The 17,632-nt window shown below is 44.4% G+C and overlaps 1 protein-coding gene across 1 annotated transcript in view; it reads right to left on the reverse strand.

Moving 5' to 3' along the window:
* The window catches only part of ETV6 (ETS variant transcription factor 6), a 234,745-nt gene that overhangs the window by 26,477 nt on the left and 190,636 nt on the right, over positions 1–17,632 (reverse strand). The window contains exon 4 of the mRNA XM_080659934.1: positions 8,632–8,766. Coding sequence (XP_080516060.1) covers positions 8,632–8,766 — 135 coding nt within the window. The remainder of the gene's footprint in view (positions 1–8,631; positions 8,767–17,632) is intronic.

Here is a 17,632-nt window from a genome sequence, read left to right on the forward strand (position 1 = left end):
ACATTCTTTCAGAAAGGACCATTTCCCAGCACAATTTTGTAAAAGGTTCATGGGAACCATAAAGAGCTATATAGAGATTAAAGGGTTTAGGTCTTGAGGTAGAACTCAAAATAGATTTCGTGTACAAACTTAAGTGCTGTAACACCTGTTATGGGTTGAACTGTACTTCCCCAACTCAAAGAAAATTCATATTCTGAAGTCCCAATCCCAGTACCTCAGAATGTGACCTTGTTGGAAATGGGGTCATCGCAGATGTAATTAGTTAAGGTAAGGTCATAGGGTGGGGCCCTAATCCGATATGACTGGTGTCCTTATGAAAAGGGGAATTTGGACACACAGACACACACACACTGCATGATGTTGCCCCACAGTGATTACAAAATATGAGTTGAATCACAGAACCTTGTGTGATGTCAACCATATTTCAAGTAGTGTCTTGGATGCAGAATATACAAAGAGTAAGAAAACGTGGTCCTTGCTCTCAAGAATAAAATAATTTAAAAGACACATAAAAATACACACACATCAACAAACTGCAGGTGCTGAATAAAGAGTGGATGCACACAGGGAGCATGCCATGTAAAGATGGAGCCAAGGATTGCCAGCAAACCACCAGAATCTAGAAGAGGGGCGCATGACAGATTCTCCCTCACGGTCCAATTCTGCCCACACCTCCTTGATCTTGGACTTCCAGCCTCCAGAACTGTGAGGTAATAAATTCATGTTGTTTAAATCAACTATCTGTGGTTCCTTGTTATTGTAGCCCTAGAAAATGAATACATCCCTCATCCCCTACTCCTTTCCCAAGAGTTTCAGCTGAGGCTTTCCACTGACCCTTTGCCTGCCCATTTCAGTCTATTCATCTCAACAAGTTGCCAATGCTACTGAATGCCCGAGACTAAAACTGCCCAAGTTTGCAGGGCATGATTCACAGATGTTTGAGGACATACACAATAAGTAAGCTCCTTGAATTTTATAAGCATTTGGTGAAAGGAACTGAAAGAAGCAACATAGGTAACTTGCAGGACTCTGAGGTTTCAACTTCGTTATTGTGGGTGCAAGGCCTTCGAACAGGCTACCTCTGCCAGGGGCTCAGTACAGAGGGCAGAAGCAGGTCTGTGAGCCGTGGAGGTGCTCTGGGCTGTATGCTGTTTTTGCCCTTTGCAGGCAGGTGGTGTAGACTGCAAGCATGTCAAACTCGCGGCTGGCAGGCCGCTGACTGTGAGTTTGACATGCTTGGTAGAGGAAGGTGTCTCCCTCAGTCTCAATAAAGCACCACAAAAGACGTAAATGAAGAAATCAAGGGATCGGGTTTCAAATGAGTCTATTAGACCTGTGGGTGTGCACCTTGTAAATCATTTACAGGGATGGGGTCAGGGTGGCACAAAGATAAGGCAGAGGAGGGCTGGAAAGAGGAAAGAACAAGATAACGTCAAATGAGGCCCTTCTTCTCAGGAAGTGAACCCACAAGGCTCCCAGTGCCCTTATCTCAAAAAAATCAGATGACATTTCCCTAGTGGTAAGAGGAAGTTTCTTGAAGACTTCCAGACCACCTTGTGAGAGTTATTCATGCATCTGAGGGATCAGCTGTCCCTAAAACTTGTGGCTGAAGAGAGCCAGCTAGCCCTTGGGCTAAGAGCAGCCTCTACCATTGCAGGATGCAGAGGAGGCAGGGAAGGGAGTGGGTCCTCCCTGATCTAGACCATTGGCAAGAGGCTCTCTGCACCACCCAGGGGCTCCACACTTCCCCATCACAATCAAATGCTGCATCAGGGGACAAAGGTCAGAAAGTAAAAGGTCATGCTACCCTAGACCCTGAAATATAGGAAACAAAGCAGGGAAAAGGAGTTAGGCAAGTACGGAATTTGGCCTGGCAAGGGGAAAAGATGCTGTTAGCTGGTTCCCTGGGGAACGACAGGAAGTCAAGATCTGGGCCTGTTCTTCCTCTGGTGGAACCTCATGACGTCCTGTCAGATCCAAGAATCCCAGAATTGAAAGGAACACAAAAAGGTTCATCTTATAGCTCTTACATGTGAGAGGAGACCCAGGAGATTAACAAGCCCCGAAGGGTCACGGAGGACCTACTATGTGCCAGGGGCTGTGACGTCACAGAGTACACACAGAACTCATTCTCAAAGTGGGCTGTGTCCTGAAAGCTATTAAGGCTGGGACTTCAAATGTATTTTTCCCTAGAAATAGTATTACATATGGTGCCTGGTTAATCAATGAAGGAATTCTAGGATAATGGCCTGGGTACCCTTCTTATGTCCGGAATGCACAAATGCGGTGTTTACACAAAGAGTATGTAGTGGCAATAATGGGATTGGTTAAGAACATTGGAATTGAATGTAAGACATCAAACAGCCAACCACTGCACAACAATGTGAATATACTTAACACTACTGAACACTTAAACATGGTTAAGATGGTAAACGTTATGTATATTTTACCGCAACTACAATTTTAAGTTAAAAAAAAGAAAAGAAAAAACCCAATCAAATAGTGGCAAAAAATATCAAATCATGGTAACGAGTAGCATTTATTGAATGCCTGCTATGTGACAGATGCTGTTCTAAGGGCATTTTTCATATTAACTCGATCCTTTCTTATATCAGTCATATTTGACAGGTGTATTTTCCTTATTTTACAGATGGAAACTAAGACACCAGGAAGTTGAGTAACTTGCCTGAAGTCTCTCAGCTGGTAAACTGGGAGCTGGGATCTGAACAGCTGGTCAGGATCCAGAGTGCAGACACACGGTTATGCTCTCTGGCTCCACCACGCATTACACAGTTAACACGGATTACAAAGTCGCCAGCCAACAGCCTCGACACTTCAGTCATCAACACGATCCCAGCGAGACTAGAGACGTGGGGATGCTTTTCGCAACAACCAGTAATAGGATGTGGCCCGAGCAGCTAAAAGCCTCATGTGCCCTGCTGCCCACTCGGCAGCTGTCCTGAGGGGCTAGCTCCCCAGGACCACGGCAGCTCTCCAGCTCTCAGAAGCCAGTGCCTGACTCAGAGCCCACATTCCTCGCAGGCTGGGGATGTTCCCTGGGCTAAGTCCATGCATCCTGAGGCAGTCAATGCTCTCGATGGGTTAACTCATCCAAGTTAGTCTGAGTTTTTCATATCATGGATTCAGGACGTACACTAGTGTCTCAAAAGTTATCTTTGACTTTTTATTTTTATTTAGATTTGGCAGTTTCAAGTACTGTGAAGCAGAAAATGTATAAGCAGACGTGCTGGGACTTGCCACAATGTACCTAGTCAGGGGACCTGACCTGGTATCCTAATCTCTACACCTCCATTCATTTGTTCCACATTTAGAGTGCTTGCAAAATAATAATAATAATAATAATAATAATAATAATAATAATAAATAATGAGAACATTATTTTTGTGGCTCAGTCATGCTGCGGATGAGTGCAGATATTGGAGCCGTGTGGGCCTGGGGTTAAGTCTTAGCTTTGCTTCTTTGCAGCTGTGTGATTTGGGGGATGTCACTTTACTGCTCTAGCCCTGATTTCCTCATCTGTAAAATGGGAATAATATTACCTTCTTGAAAGGCTGGGTGTGAAGATTAAATGATTTAAACATGATTTAAAGAGCTTAGAACAGGGTCTGACATGCAAAAAAGGACCCAATAAATGTTAGCTTTTATCTTGTTATTATAAAGTGGATTCATATACCTCATCTTCTTTAATTATTTAATTAAACTTGTTTAAGATTTCCTTCTTCCAAAACAGTCTTTGGGCACTTGGATCTGGTGGCGGGCAGAGGGGGAGAGGTAATGTTTCCATTAATAAAGCAACCCTATAAATAAAACTTCTGTGGGCCATCCCAGAATGTAGGCCACCCACTCGGCCCCCATCAAAGACATGATTTCTCTCCACTCTCTTACCCTGTGTGGTTGTAAGGAGAATTGAGAAACAGTATTTTGACACTTGGCTTTTCTCATCTTCACTTCCACTTTCCATGTTCACCTGGTGGCAAAAAGCTGCCCCAGAGCAGAACTGTCACCTTAAAACTGCCTCCACTGTTGCAAAAACAATGACAGCCCTGCACGTGCAAATATTTTCAAATGAAAGTGACTAAGAATCACCTCCCAGTCTCTTACACGGGGCATAGGAGAGGGTGGAATGGAAGAGCTGAAATTACAGGGGGGTCCCCCAAAGATGCTTGTTCTTTTAATCCTCACCTATTCTTTTAATCCTCAGGGCACACACCTAGGTTGTGGGTTCAATCCCCAGTCAGGATGGGTACAGGAGGCAGCCAATTGAGGTCTCTCTTTCACTCTCTCTCCCCCTCTTTTTCTCTCCCCCTTCCTTTCTCTCTAGAATCAATGAAAACATCCTCGGGTGAGGATTAAAAGAACAAGCCTAGATCTCATTCCTTCTCCCTAGAGACTTGTGCATGTCCAGGCCAACATCATTTGCTGGTCTGAAATTTCTAAAGATGTTTTGCCTCCTGGTTTTGGTAAAAGAAGTAGTATCATTGTTTATTTTGTCTTCTTCCTACGTAAATATCTAATTCATATTATGCAGATTAAATGGGTCACAACAATAAAAGAAAAGGAATCTAGAAGAGATATTTAGCTATTTCTGAGCAACACCAGGCAGGACACTGTTAGGATTTTTTTTATTTTAGTTGCCCTTTACCCTGAAGGTAGGGAATGCATCTTATTCATCTTCATATCACCCAGGGAGGCTCACACCATGGATAGAATGTGAGGAGTTGAGAGCTGAAAGATCTGAGATCATTTAGTCCAGTGGTCGGCAAACTGTGGCTCTCGAGCCACATGCGGCTCTTTGGCCCCTTGAGTGTGGCTCTTCCACAATATACCATGTGCGGGCGCGCACGTACAGTGCGATTAAAACTTCGTGGCCCATGCGCAGAAGTCAGTTTTCGGCTCTCAAAGGAAATTTCAATCGTTGTACTGTTGATATTTGGCTCTGTTGACTAATGAGTTTGCCGACCAGTGATTTAGTCTAATCTCCTATCTTACAACCGAGGGCCAGAGAAATGAGAAACTTAGCCTTTATGATTGTTCTGGACCAGTGGTCGGCAAACTGTGGCTCGTGAGCCACATGCGGCTCGTGAGCCACATGCGGCTCGTGAGCCGTGGTTTGCTGCTCTGTTGACTAATGGGTTTGCCGACCACTGTTCTGGATGAATAATGGGTTAGAACCTGGTTTCCTGACTTCCAACATCATTCTTCAGAAAGTTTTATCTCAGCTGACCATGCGTCCCAGTTTGTCAAAATGATTCTGGCTTATGCCTATTGCCCTCGCTTCCTTGTTAGAATCCCATTTCGTTGTCATGAATGTCTCGGTAGGGATGAAAATTTATAAGGTTACCCGGTGATATAATATTGCACTCTCTTCCCATAAGCAAATAAGGAAAAAGAGTGGGATGCAGGTTCTCCTAGACTTAGGTGGTGATCTGAGGACTGCTTTGCCCAACGCAGGACAATTTCAGAACAGACACGGAGAAGACAAGTGTTTACACAAAAAAAGGGGTTTGAATTAGTAAGATCACCTTCCTCTCTTGTCGGAGCCTGGAGGGGGCCTCTGAGCTAACACCAGCGTCCTAGCTTATGGGACTGCCCTGTGGCTGCTGGTAAGGGGGGCGGGATTTCAAGGCAATGTACTCGGATGGGATATTTGCAGGGAACTGCGGCTGGATTAAACAAGATACCTTTGTGTTGGGAGATACATTCCCAGTATGACATGGATGTCCGAACTGGGTCAGTTTGTGGCAGTGATGAGGTGAAGCACAGGGGTGCTGAATGAAGCTTTGTGCTTGCGTGTCACTCTGCACGCCCGCCGAGCCAGCCTATCCAGGGGCAGAGCCGAGCCCCGTCTGAAACGCCTGTTCCCCTTCCATTCTGTCACATCTCTCTGCGCCAAGTCAGGAGCTACACACTTTCACATGGCACTGTACCCCAATGAGGTAAGATAAATCATTGGGGACACAATATTTGCTATGCTTAATTTCACTTTACAGAACTACTTGTTCTCAGGGCCAGATCCCTCTGTATGTTAACATATGCCCATATTAATGTGCTACTAGTCACAAGTAAATATCACAGTATTGATTCCAGAGATAGTTCCTGTCGAGCTGAATATTTCTTCTTGCTGGTGGAGGAGAGAGGAAAAGGGGTGGGAGGGAGGTGGGGGCAGGGAATTCTAGTCGGTTCCTTCTCCTTCGTCACCAAGGGCACCGATAGATCTGGAAGTCTGGGGGCAGCAGCCTCTTCATATCGCCTCTGGGTCTTGTACAGTTCTTCTCATTTGCTAACACCTGATAAAGACCTAAGTTTCCCTTCGTGTGTGTCCACCTGTCCATCTGAGAGCATGCCCTGTGTCTGCCCGGGGGAAGGAGAGGGCATGGGGCATGTACTCTCAGCTCTTGCTTCCTGGCTGATAGCTTTAAGGAGTGGTCTCAGAACACAGTAATTTTCAGAGCAGAGTCTGCAGCAGAGCTAACTGGTTCACAGGGTGAGGAGACCCTTGACCTTGGCCTCATTAGCTTCTTTACCTACTGAGCTCATCCCTACCACCACCACACTTGAGAGCACAGCTCATTAAAGCGTAGGTGGGGCACATCTGTATTTACTGGGTTTGAGAGTAGCTCTGAGAGCAAGCCAGCTTTCTCTATTGATTAGCTCCTGCACATGAGAACAATGACAAGCACACCTACTTATGAGTCAAATCAGGCCACGGGGAGAGAGGAAGGATTTGTGATGAGGTCAGACCATCAGTCTCCAATCACATTTGGGAATAAAAAAAGGAATAGAAATTCCAAATGGGATTTTTTTTTTTTTTTTTTAAGTAATGAGAAAAAGAGAGAGGGAGGCAAGCAGGGTGGTGGGGGAGGGGGGCGGGGTAGGGACACCCATCACACACCCTTTGTATCTGAAGAGGCAGGCAAGGTAATACAATTCTCGCCTTAATGTCAAGCTTCAGTAAACCCACCTCCTGGTTACTATGCTGGCGGAAATGTACATGCAGGAAGAACAGAAGAACGAACAAACCCAACTGGGGGTGGGGCCAGCTGCTAAATTTAGCAAGGGTAAAACTAGAGGAAGGAAGGATGAGAGAAACATCACAAAGCCAGGGACCTGCTGGGAAGCACTTGGCACAAGGAAGAGGTGTGGAGATGCCCGGAGTCAGGCTCTCTTCTGTGAAGTGTTAATGAAGAAAACAACTTCTCATGTTTTTAATTTGCCAATAACAGAACAAAAATATTAGCCCTGATCCTGGGGGTGATCTAGCAATACAAGGAAATGCCCCAAGGGCCCAGGGTTTTAGTCCCCTAGTAATCTGGTCCTAAGAAAAAGTCCCAGGTGAAAAGTATTGCTTTGTGTCCCCACATCTGCTACCTAACCCATCCGGGCAGGAAGGCTCCACAGAGGCACTGAGCATCGCCGTACAATGGAATGGTGCACAAAGTAAGATTTTTATACCCATTTTCATGCTTATATGCCTGCTTTTTTTTTTTAAGATTTTAAAAATTGCTTTTTAGAGAGAGAGGAAGAGAGAGGGAAAGAGAGAAAAACATTGATGTGAGAGTGTAGCATCAATTGGCTGCGACCTGTATGCCCCCTACCAGGGATTGAGCCCACAACCTGGGCACGTGCCCTGGCCAGGAATGGAACCAGCAACCTTTCAGTGTATGGGATGACATTCAACTACCTGGCGACACCGGCCAGGGCCCCATATGCCTGCTTTGGACTATGTCCAGGGTCACAATGCAAGTCTGGTTTTCTGTTCTGCTTTCTACCGAGGATTCTGATGATGGGTGTGACTCAGGAGAGCAGCACCTGGGACAGCTGAAATAGCACTTACACTGAGTACGCGGTAAGACACCACCTCTGGTGCATGAAGAAGAACTCCCTGTTCTCCCACAGACTTCACAGGGTTTGGGTCTTTTTTCATCCTCCAGCTTTCATTCCTCTCTGCTCACACATCTTCAATGATTTCCCCTTACTGTCCTCCATCCAAATCCTCCACATCCTATTTCCAACCTGACCTCCTTGGAGTAGCTCTACCAAGGCCAAGTGTGGATCATTGTTGAAGCAGGCTGATGGCTCACAGGGTTGTATTTAGTTTATTCTATTTGGGGTATGTTTAAAATTCCTCACAACAAAAGGTTGTAGGGAGGGAAATATGCTGTACAACCCAAGTCATCTGACTACTTTCTGTCCCAAGGGCTGACTCCATCCTATGCCATTCTCTCTGCTTGGAATGTTCTCCACATCATCCCTGCTTATCTGAATTCTGCTGGACCATCAAGGAACCCCCCAGAGCCACCTCGTGCATGGAGCTGACCTGCTGCTGGTACTGGGGCATATCTCCCCTTCCACCACCTCTTTATGATGCCTGCTATGACATGTGCATATCTTGCTACTTTCTTTGCCAAGATTGTGAGTTGCATAGAGCCTAGAGTATATCTCAATCATCTTGGCATTTCCCCCAGGATCTTATACAAAGTAAGCATTCAATAATTGGTTTGTTGAATGAAAAAAGGAACCACACAAAAAAGAACAACTTATCAAATTAACAATGAGACCTCTTGGATCTGTCTAAGCCTCAGGCAAGAAAAGACAAGCCTCCTCAGGTACCTTCCTCGTGGTTCTGGTGCAGTATGACTTCTGGCTGGGTGTGGATTGAGTTTCCGGGGTGGAAGAAAGGTGAAAAAAGAATCCGGGGTTTCCTCTGCTTCAGAATATGCTGAAGGAGTTCATAGAGCACATCACCTGGAAAGAGAGAGGAAAGAGAAATACAGAAATGGGAATATTTTATTCACTACTCATTGAGCTTCGACAGTATGTGTGGCACTGTCCTGAGTTCACCATGTCCTGTGAGTAGGACGGCTCGCTTCCTACTCTCCCGGGGCTCAGGGGACACACGGGATGTGCCGCTTGGCACTCTGAAGGTCAGAGCGTGTGATTTTTTAATAGAACTTTTCGATTACGAAATATACCAAAAAAAGTTTTATAAAATGCCGAAAACCAGGAAGAAAACAAAAGCCACCCATAATTTCATCACGAGGAGGAGAGCTCCATTCTCTACCTGGAGTTATAAATTAGAATTGAGCATATCATAGTTTAGTGTCCCTTTTTTCCTCCCACATTACTGAACTGTTCCAGTAGCTGCATAATGGCTGCTTCACAAACTTTATTTGAAATTTAAATTGTCCTAATTTATTGCTATTCCTTTGGTAAAAACATTCTTTCCACATCCATCTTTGCTTGTATTTCAGATAATTCCAAGATTTATGAAGTCACTGAGTATGAAAAGTTTTAATATCCCTATGACAACTCAAGAGATTCTTCATAGAAATCACCCCCTGCCCAAACACACACACACACACACATACATAACACCCATGCTTTTCTACCCACCCCAATCCCAGGTAGGAAGAAAATAAATATGAAAAAAATTCATTATCTGGTCACAGCTGCTAAGTACAGAAGAGATCGTATAGGGAACTGGCACAGCTGGGATGCTTCCCTCCTTTAAAAATGCAACACAGCACTGCTCCAAGGTCCCATAATTTCCAGAGAATCGTCTTTAGTTGTCAGCCCCTTGCTGAGGACGGAGGGGGCTGTCCTGAGCTGGGACCCTTTGTTCTGATATATTTGGTGTTTGACGTGTCCACTGAGAAGTTAATTAGAGAAAAAACACCTGTCATGGTCTTGTCCCACCCCTTTGACTTAGATCCAAGTTCAAAATGCAGGTGGGTGCCCCAAAACCCCTTAGGGGTGGGTGATTAATCTCTCAAATACCACAGCCCTGACTGTCCCCCCACGCCCTTCCACACACAGATATGCAGTCAAGAACTGGAACAAACAATGGGCTTTTATCTCTAATTTTAGCCGTTTTAAACAGGCTCTTTGATTAACAACTTAATTTAACTGAATATTTTGGGCTGTAGATATTATTTTTTCTCATTCTAAACTCAGCCTGAGAAATGCTCCCTGTTAAATTTTTCCTCTGTGCAAACTCCTTTTCCATTTATCCCAAATCCATCGCATTCTATTCTGAGGGATTCCTGAGGTCCCGAGCATCTTCGCTTTGGATTTCGTCCTTCCTCTACCTTTGAATTTGGTTGTTATTAACATAACTTACTGCCACTATTTACTATTATGACTCAATAAGGCAAAAGACTTTAAAGAGCTGAGGTCACCAGGTCACTTGGGTATTTCCTTTCAGTGAAACGGGCAAGAAGATGCAGCAGTGTTCTGAACCAGACTTTTAAAAGGTCTTTGGAGGCAGAACCTGGCACATGTGATTGGGTTTGGGAGCTGGAAGGCTGCGGAGCTCACCGAAGCCCCACCGAGTAGTCACAGCAGTCATGGTAATACTGTTTCCGATAAGATGAGGACACGGAGCCCAAACTACAGTCCTAGTTTAAAATTCCTATTTTAATCACTTACAAAAATAAGTCACTAATCAATACTCTGTTTCTTTCTGTTTAGTGTGATGTCTTCCTAAGCTTTTCTTAAAAAAAATATTTTTTAAATTGACTTCAGAGAGGAAGGGAGAGAAAGAGAGGTAGAAACATCAATGATGAGAAAGAATCATTGATTGCCGGCCTCCTGCATGCCCCACACCTGGGATTGAGCTTGCAACATGGGCATGTGCCCTGACTGGGAATCAAACCATGACCTCCTGGTTCAAAGGTCAATGCTCAACCACTGAGCCAACCCGGCCCGACTTCCTAAACTTTTCTTAATTTACACGGCCTTACACTCACTGGGTTTCATCCTGTGGATTTGAGCGCTGCTTTAATTTGAGTAGCATGAAGAAGAGAAAACAAAACACTGAAAAGGTGTATCTGATCATTACTACTATTAAAAATAAAAGGTCAGTAATTAGTGTATCATTTTGGAAGGGGAGCCAGGAAATATAAACTTAGTGCCTGTGAGGCGTTCAACTTGGCTGTCTAGAGAGGCAGGCTGACATGGAGGATGGCACAGACCGCAGGCGCGGCCGCTGGACAGCTCGTCCACCCAGGTGACCTTGAGCAAGTCCCTGAACTTCTCGGCAGAATGCAAACAACATCCACCCCAGAGGCTGCGGCGAGGATTCAATGAGAGGACGTTCTTGAAGCATTAGAGCATGGGCTGGTGCACTGCTACACCCTGCCCTCTTCCGGGGGTCACACGCCCGGGCCTGGAGAAGCTCCGAGGTGTGGTGGCTGGAGACTGGGCAGGAAGAGTCTCCGCTGTGGGCCAGGCTGGTGCCTCAGGCTCGTCCTTTAGCACCTCTAGGCCTCACTCAGCTTCATCCACCCCACAGGATTACTGTGAGGAGCGGATGAGGAAATGAGCTCATCACAGCGTCAGGCAAACAGAGAACTCAGCAAACACTAGCTGTGGCTGTGACCACTGCTGTCACCACCACCACCATCATTATTATTATTATTACTATCATTATTATTAATATTACTATAGTAATATCTCACATATTGAACAAAGGAGGGGTATCTGGGTCACGGTCAATGAGTCTCTGTTTCCGCTTCAGAAAGGGCAAAGGTTAACTGAAGCCATTTACTCATTCGTGGCCTCTCCGGACACCTCACCCCGCTGGTGGGCTAAGCCCATGGTGGAGCTGACCTGTGCTCTGTCCCACCCAGGTGACCTTTAGCCCAGGTCTTAACTTCAGCCTCTCACCCCAAAGCTGGCAAAGGGAGCCATGCAGCCGAGGTTCATCTCTGAGGGGGCAGGAGCAAGCAGGCAGAGGAGAGAACCAAGCGGAACTTGGCCAGTTCCTCACCTAAACTGCACGCCTATTGTGAGAACTAGTAAGATAACATTCATCAGCACCACCTGTGACAGCTGGCTAGTGGGTGGGAGCAAGAGCTTGAGGTCCCAGGTTCCAGGCCAGGAAAAAACAGAATCCTAAAACTGTGAAGTACGGCCACAGCTAGATCCATCCATCCATCGATCCATCGATCCATCGATCCATCCATCCATCCATCCATCCATCCACATGTTTCCTCAGCAACTAGGGCTCCGCCAGGGAATGTGTCAGGCTTAGCACAAACATGTCACTACTATGGGGACCCAACTAAATGCATGTTCTGTGTGTGCATGACTGGCAGTAATAACAGCTTGCTGAGAAATGCTCCTGATAACTGCTTGGAGTCTTAGACCGAGAGAGGATTCTAGAGGTTTCTTATAATGACTCGAACTTGTGTTCAGTAAAAGCCCCCTGCCCCCCTTCCCCTGCCAAGAAGTAGCTTTGGAGGAGAACTTCCAGTGACGGGCAGCTGGCCACGAGATAAGCAAACCATTTTGGACAGCTCTAGTTGATAGAAAGTTCTGATGAGCTGGAATCTGGCCGCCCTACAATCTCATGTACTTGAGCTCTTAGCTTTGGCTTCTGGAGCACCATGAACATGTGTCCCATCTACAACCATCTTCTACATAAATAAAGATGGCCTCCCACCCTCTCCCCATCGCTACGGTCCCCTAATCCCGCCAACACCCGGCCTGTTCTCTTGGTACACTCTGAAAATATTCATGGAGGCATATCTGAAAAGTAGTACTAACAAAGAGATCTCTGGAATAAAGAAGATATTTTAAAATGTTATTTTTATTTGCTTGTTGAAAATAAAGAGCGTGAGCCAAAGCACTGTATCTCTAACTTAGCTAATGATCACTGGCTCAAATTCAAAAGGCACTTTTCGGGAAATTCTTGGCCCATTCAGTTCTTGATAAATCTTTGTCTTCCCAGAAAAGACATAACTAGTACTAACTGTAAAAGGTGCTTCTAGCTTTTGTTGGCTCCTCCATATATCTGCATGTGTACAAACATAGTTCATGTACACGCATGCCCGTACGGAGGTGGGTTTGTCATGAAGCTAGTGAGTTCCAGGGGCCTTCACTTACATAGTCCCTTGGGAGGAGTCCTAAACTATTTGCATCCAAATTATAAACTTCGGGCCCCATAAAACCTATATACCCTTCTGGGTGAATACACACATGTGACACATGAATGTACATGCATGCATACACACGTGTGCACACACACACATACACAGAAACCCACAAATTAAACACATACTATTTTACATTGGTGATCTGGATGTGAAAATCCAAGCATCTGAGAGTTCTAAATTCTATTCTTTTATTTGCAATTTGTTTCAAATGGATAGTAGTGAGAGTGAACAAAACTGTTGCAAGTTGCTTGTCAGTTTTACTAGTGTCTGAAGACCAAGAACATACAGATGCTGCTTAGGGGATCAAATTTATCTAAGTTTCCTTACTTTTAGAGGGAAGAGCTTGGGCTCTGGAGCAAGGAAGTCCCAAGTTTGAATCATGGTTCCTCTATTTTTCAGACTATATGCACTTAGGCAAACTATTTTGAGCCTTAGTTCAAGGCTTAGTTAAATAATCTTTGTCTCAAATAACAATAATGCCATAGGCTTGGCAGGGCTGTTACAATGATTAAATGAAATGATGGGAAGAAGCACCAACCCATGCCTGCTATCATATGGGCTCAATAGATGGGACCTCTTGTGATTATGATAATTATTCACAGACCTGTCTCAAAAAATCTGGAAACTATTTGCTTTCCTGCAATACTTTTGCACTTAAAACACATACAAAAGTTTAATGAAGTCACATTTATATGTAAGGAATTTTTTTCCAGTTGACATCACTTCAGACATTTCTAGCTTACTGTTTCTCTCTAGTTCATGGTTTTATCTTCAACATCTTTCTATGGGTTTCTTCCTTTTAGCATTTAAGCAGTTTCAAGTTATGGGTTTCTTCCCTTTAGTATTTAAGCAGTTTCAAGTTTTTCCTGCCTTACACACATGTGCACACACACAAACACACACACACACACACACACACACACACACACACACACACACACACACACACACTGTCTTCACCTTCCCCTCTAGGTATTCCTGTTTCTCTCCCATTGTAGCTGAAAAAGTCTCTGAGTAGCTGTCCTACTCAGCTATCATCCCTTTCCTCCCCTCCACTCCTCAGGGCCCTCATTCTGGTCTCCACTCCAAATCCTTCTCCAAACTGCTCTTGCTCAGGCCACCGACCTGGTGTCAAACCCAGAGAGCAGTGGTGGCGACTGGGGATCGTGCCTGCTCTCTCAGCAGCATTCACCACCAGGAATCTCTACCTCCCCTCAGAACTGCATAGTTTCAGATTCTGATTTTTCCTGCTTCTCTTCTCACCTCTGCTCCTCCTCCTCCAACCCTTCCACAGTCAGGCTCCCCAGGGCTCTCCAGCTTTCTTTCTGGTGCTCTCATCTACTCCCAGGGCTCCCATCAGCTTGTCTATGCTGGATCCACTCCGGCCAGGCATTTCTTCCCACCTCAGGACCTTCAGTTCTCTCCAGACACGTCCTCCAGCATGTCATACGGGCACCACACACTGAGCCCTGAAAGCCCTCATGGTATATATATCACTGTTCAGTAAATGCCAAGCTGATTGGGCCAGAAACTTGGGAGTCACCCTTCACACCTCTCTCCCTCTTATCCAACATCTAATCAGTCACCTTATAGACTGTCTTCTAAATATTCCTTGAATGACCCCTTCCTCCCTGCTGATCCTATCTTAGTTCAAGTCACCACCACTGCTTTCAGGTGCCAGCCAGGCCGACTGCCCACATCCACTTTCCATCTCTGCCTTGTCATGCCAACCTCTGCTTCAACCCTGGTGGCTCCTACCTGTCCGTCTTTTAAAAAATATTTTTATTGATTTCAGAGAGAAAGGGAGAGGGAGAGAGAGAGAAACATCAATGATGAGAAAGAATCATTGATCGGCTGCCTCCTGCACGCCCCCTCCTGGGGACGAGCCAGCAACCTGGGCAGATGCCCTGACCGGGAATCGAACCATGATCTCCTGGTTAATAGGTCAACACTCAATCATATGCTCAATCACTGAGCCACACCAGCTGGGCAGGCTCCTATCAGTCTTTCAAATAACACTGACAGTCCTGAGCATGATCCACAAGACCCCGTACAGCCTACGGAAGAAATAATAAGTGACCCCACAAATGGTCCTAAAGCTACAGTGTATTCCTTTATAGTCACATTCTCTGAGTTCGTTTAGCAAATCTCATATTGGGGGCTGGCTGGTGACTTCCAGTTTCGACAATTATAAACACAATTGTTAAGGACTATCTATCTATCTATCTTACTGAATTGTTTTCTTAGACTTCTTTTTTCTTAAAATGGTACTATCAACAAAAGGGTATGATTTGTTTTAAAGTTGTTGTTATTCACTGCTTGTTCTTCAAGGGGCTGGGACCAGTGCAGTGTGTCATCGACAAGGGTCCCCAGAGCCTGTCTCCTGGGGTTTCACAACATCAAACTTCTCACGTTTAGTAGAGTAAAGTGGAATCTTAACACTTTTAAAGTGTGCAATTTTCAGGTGATGACTATGTACATATCCTACTGATGTAACACATTCTTAAATTTGCAAATTGTTCTCTTTTCCCTTTCTCTCTTCTGTTTTTATTCAGATTTTAGTTTTCTTCTGACCAATAAAATAATAATAAAAGCACGCATGGTGTGGGAGGGACAGCTCTCAGACTGTTCAGAAAATTCTCTCTGCTTGTGACCGGTTCAGGATGAAGTCCCATGTCTCAGTCCCTTCAGTTTCATCATAAACTCAACAGGGAAAACACCTGTGCAGTCACAGGTCCCAGAGGGGGACCCACTGGCGGCCACCACAGGCCCGTTCCTGTCTCGGACTGCTTGGCTTTCTGACTCTGCATGCTCTCATTTTCCCAGCATGCCATGCAATCCATTTTTGGAGGCTGATTGAATTACAAACGCTTTTATTTAATACAAAATGCCTTCAGTGACCATAAAAATAAACTAGTCTTTTACTTAGGAACAAATGTTAGAAATTCAGCTGGAAATCTATGTCTTAGACACAGAGATCCTGAGATAAAGGAAGCAGTTTGTGGGAAAAGCTCAATATTATATTTAAGACAAGAATAAATCAGTTAGAAAAGAAATCTAGTGAGACAATTACCTTTAGCTGGATAAAAAAACATATGGTAAGAAAAACAACAGAATAAGCTCATGAGGAAAAAAAACATTGTGAAAGAAGTACTTTCTTTACTTAAAAAGTGTTAGTTTTACATGTTCCAGTATCACTCTGTATGAGGGGTCAGTGATCACCACCTTTCACAAATGGGACAAGTGAAGTGCTAAGAAATTAAGTGGCTTTCCTGTAATTGACTTATCTAAGCTTTCTGTTTTGTCTTGTTTTTCCTTCTTTGCTCAAAGACACAATAAGAGCAGAAAGAGCCAACTCCAGTATCTTCAGTCAAGGGTCATGTCTGCTCCAACTCCCACACTGCAGGGCTATTACTCCCCTCCGGGACCCGGGCCCTCAAAGACTCTGTGAGTCAGTTCGGAAACAGCCAGCTGACACAGCCATTCAATCCAGCCGGTTGGTCCAAGGAACTATATGTAGATAAGACCAGTATTTTTAGTTTAACCTTGAAAGGGAATTTAACTGTATTTAAAGGTCACAAGCAAAGCATGTTACCGAAGACAAAGGTTCTGGTGGGTTGGAAGGGAAGCAATCACTTGCAGCATCACACTCTAGTATACTAAAAGAGGAATTTTCTTATAAATCTCCAATACAGTTATTGTTGAAATGGATTGAAGAAACTTTGAAAGTATTTTTTTTATTTTCCTTTTCTTTTTTTTAAGCATTGATAGAAACTCTAGCATGAATTAAATTAATAATAACTTGCATTCTTTTCATATAAATAATGTACCTAAATCCATTCTACCTGAATGTCTTGAAGTTAAATCAATGTTAACTGTCTGTTCCTTCTTATTAAGGTGTTTTCTCAAGTGTCTCAAATTGGTCAAATAATCAAATACTCCTTTCAATTTAAATCATCCCAGACCACACCACATGGTATCTAGTAGCTTAAGGACTAGGCAAAATTATCCTGTGAGATTTTATAAAATAGAGATTTCCTATGTTTATTCTTCAGCTCTGCAAATGTAACAAATTTGTCTTCTTGTTCTATCTTCTAATTGGGAGAATATTCCAAAGAAATATCCCATTTATCTTCAACTTTTGAAATCTCCCATTTAGAGGTGATATAGTTCCCTGCTTTAGTCTAAGGGTTGAAAATGGAGGACCCTTGTCCTTGAAGTGGATAAGTGCAGTTTGTTAAACTGATTAAAAAACGTAGAGTTCAGCCTGGCCAGTGGGGTTCAGTGGTTGAGTGTTGACCTATGAACCAGGAAGTCATGGTTCAATTCCCGGTCAGGGCACATGCCCGGGTTGCTCAATCCCCACTAGGGGATGTGCAAGAGGAAGCCGTTCAATGATTGTCTCTCATCATTGATGTTTCTATCTCTCTCTCCCTCTCCCTTCCTCTCTGAAATCAATGAAAATAGACTTTTCAAAAAGTAGAGTTCAGAGAGGCTTCCATATTTGGACCTAAGATAAACAGTATTAATATTCCATTATTTCCCCTCTACATTTGACAAGAGTTGTATTAAGGGATGTTATTTCCATATTCAGAGAGCATAACACTGGGTGAGGCCCAGCAGGAAACATGGCTGGGAGGAAGCCATAAACATCCATTCATGGGGACAGGGCT

Source organism: Plecotus auritus (genome assembly GCF_963455305.1).
Source record: "Plecotus auritus genome assembly, chromosome: 3".
NCBI lineage: Eukaryota > Metazoa > Chordata > Mammalia > Chiroptera > Vespertilionidae > Plecotus > Plecotus auritus.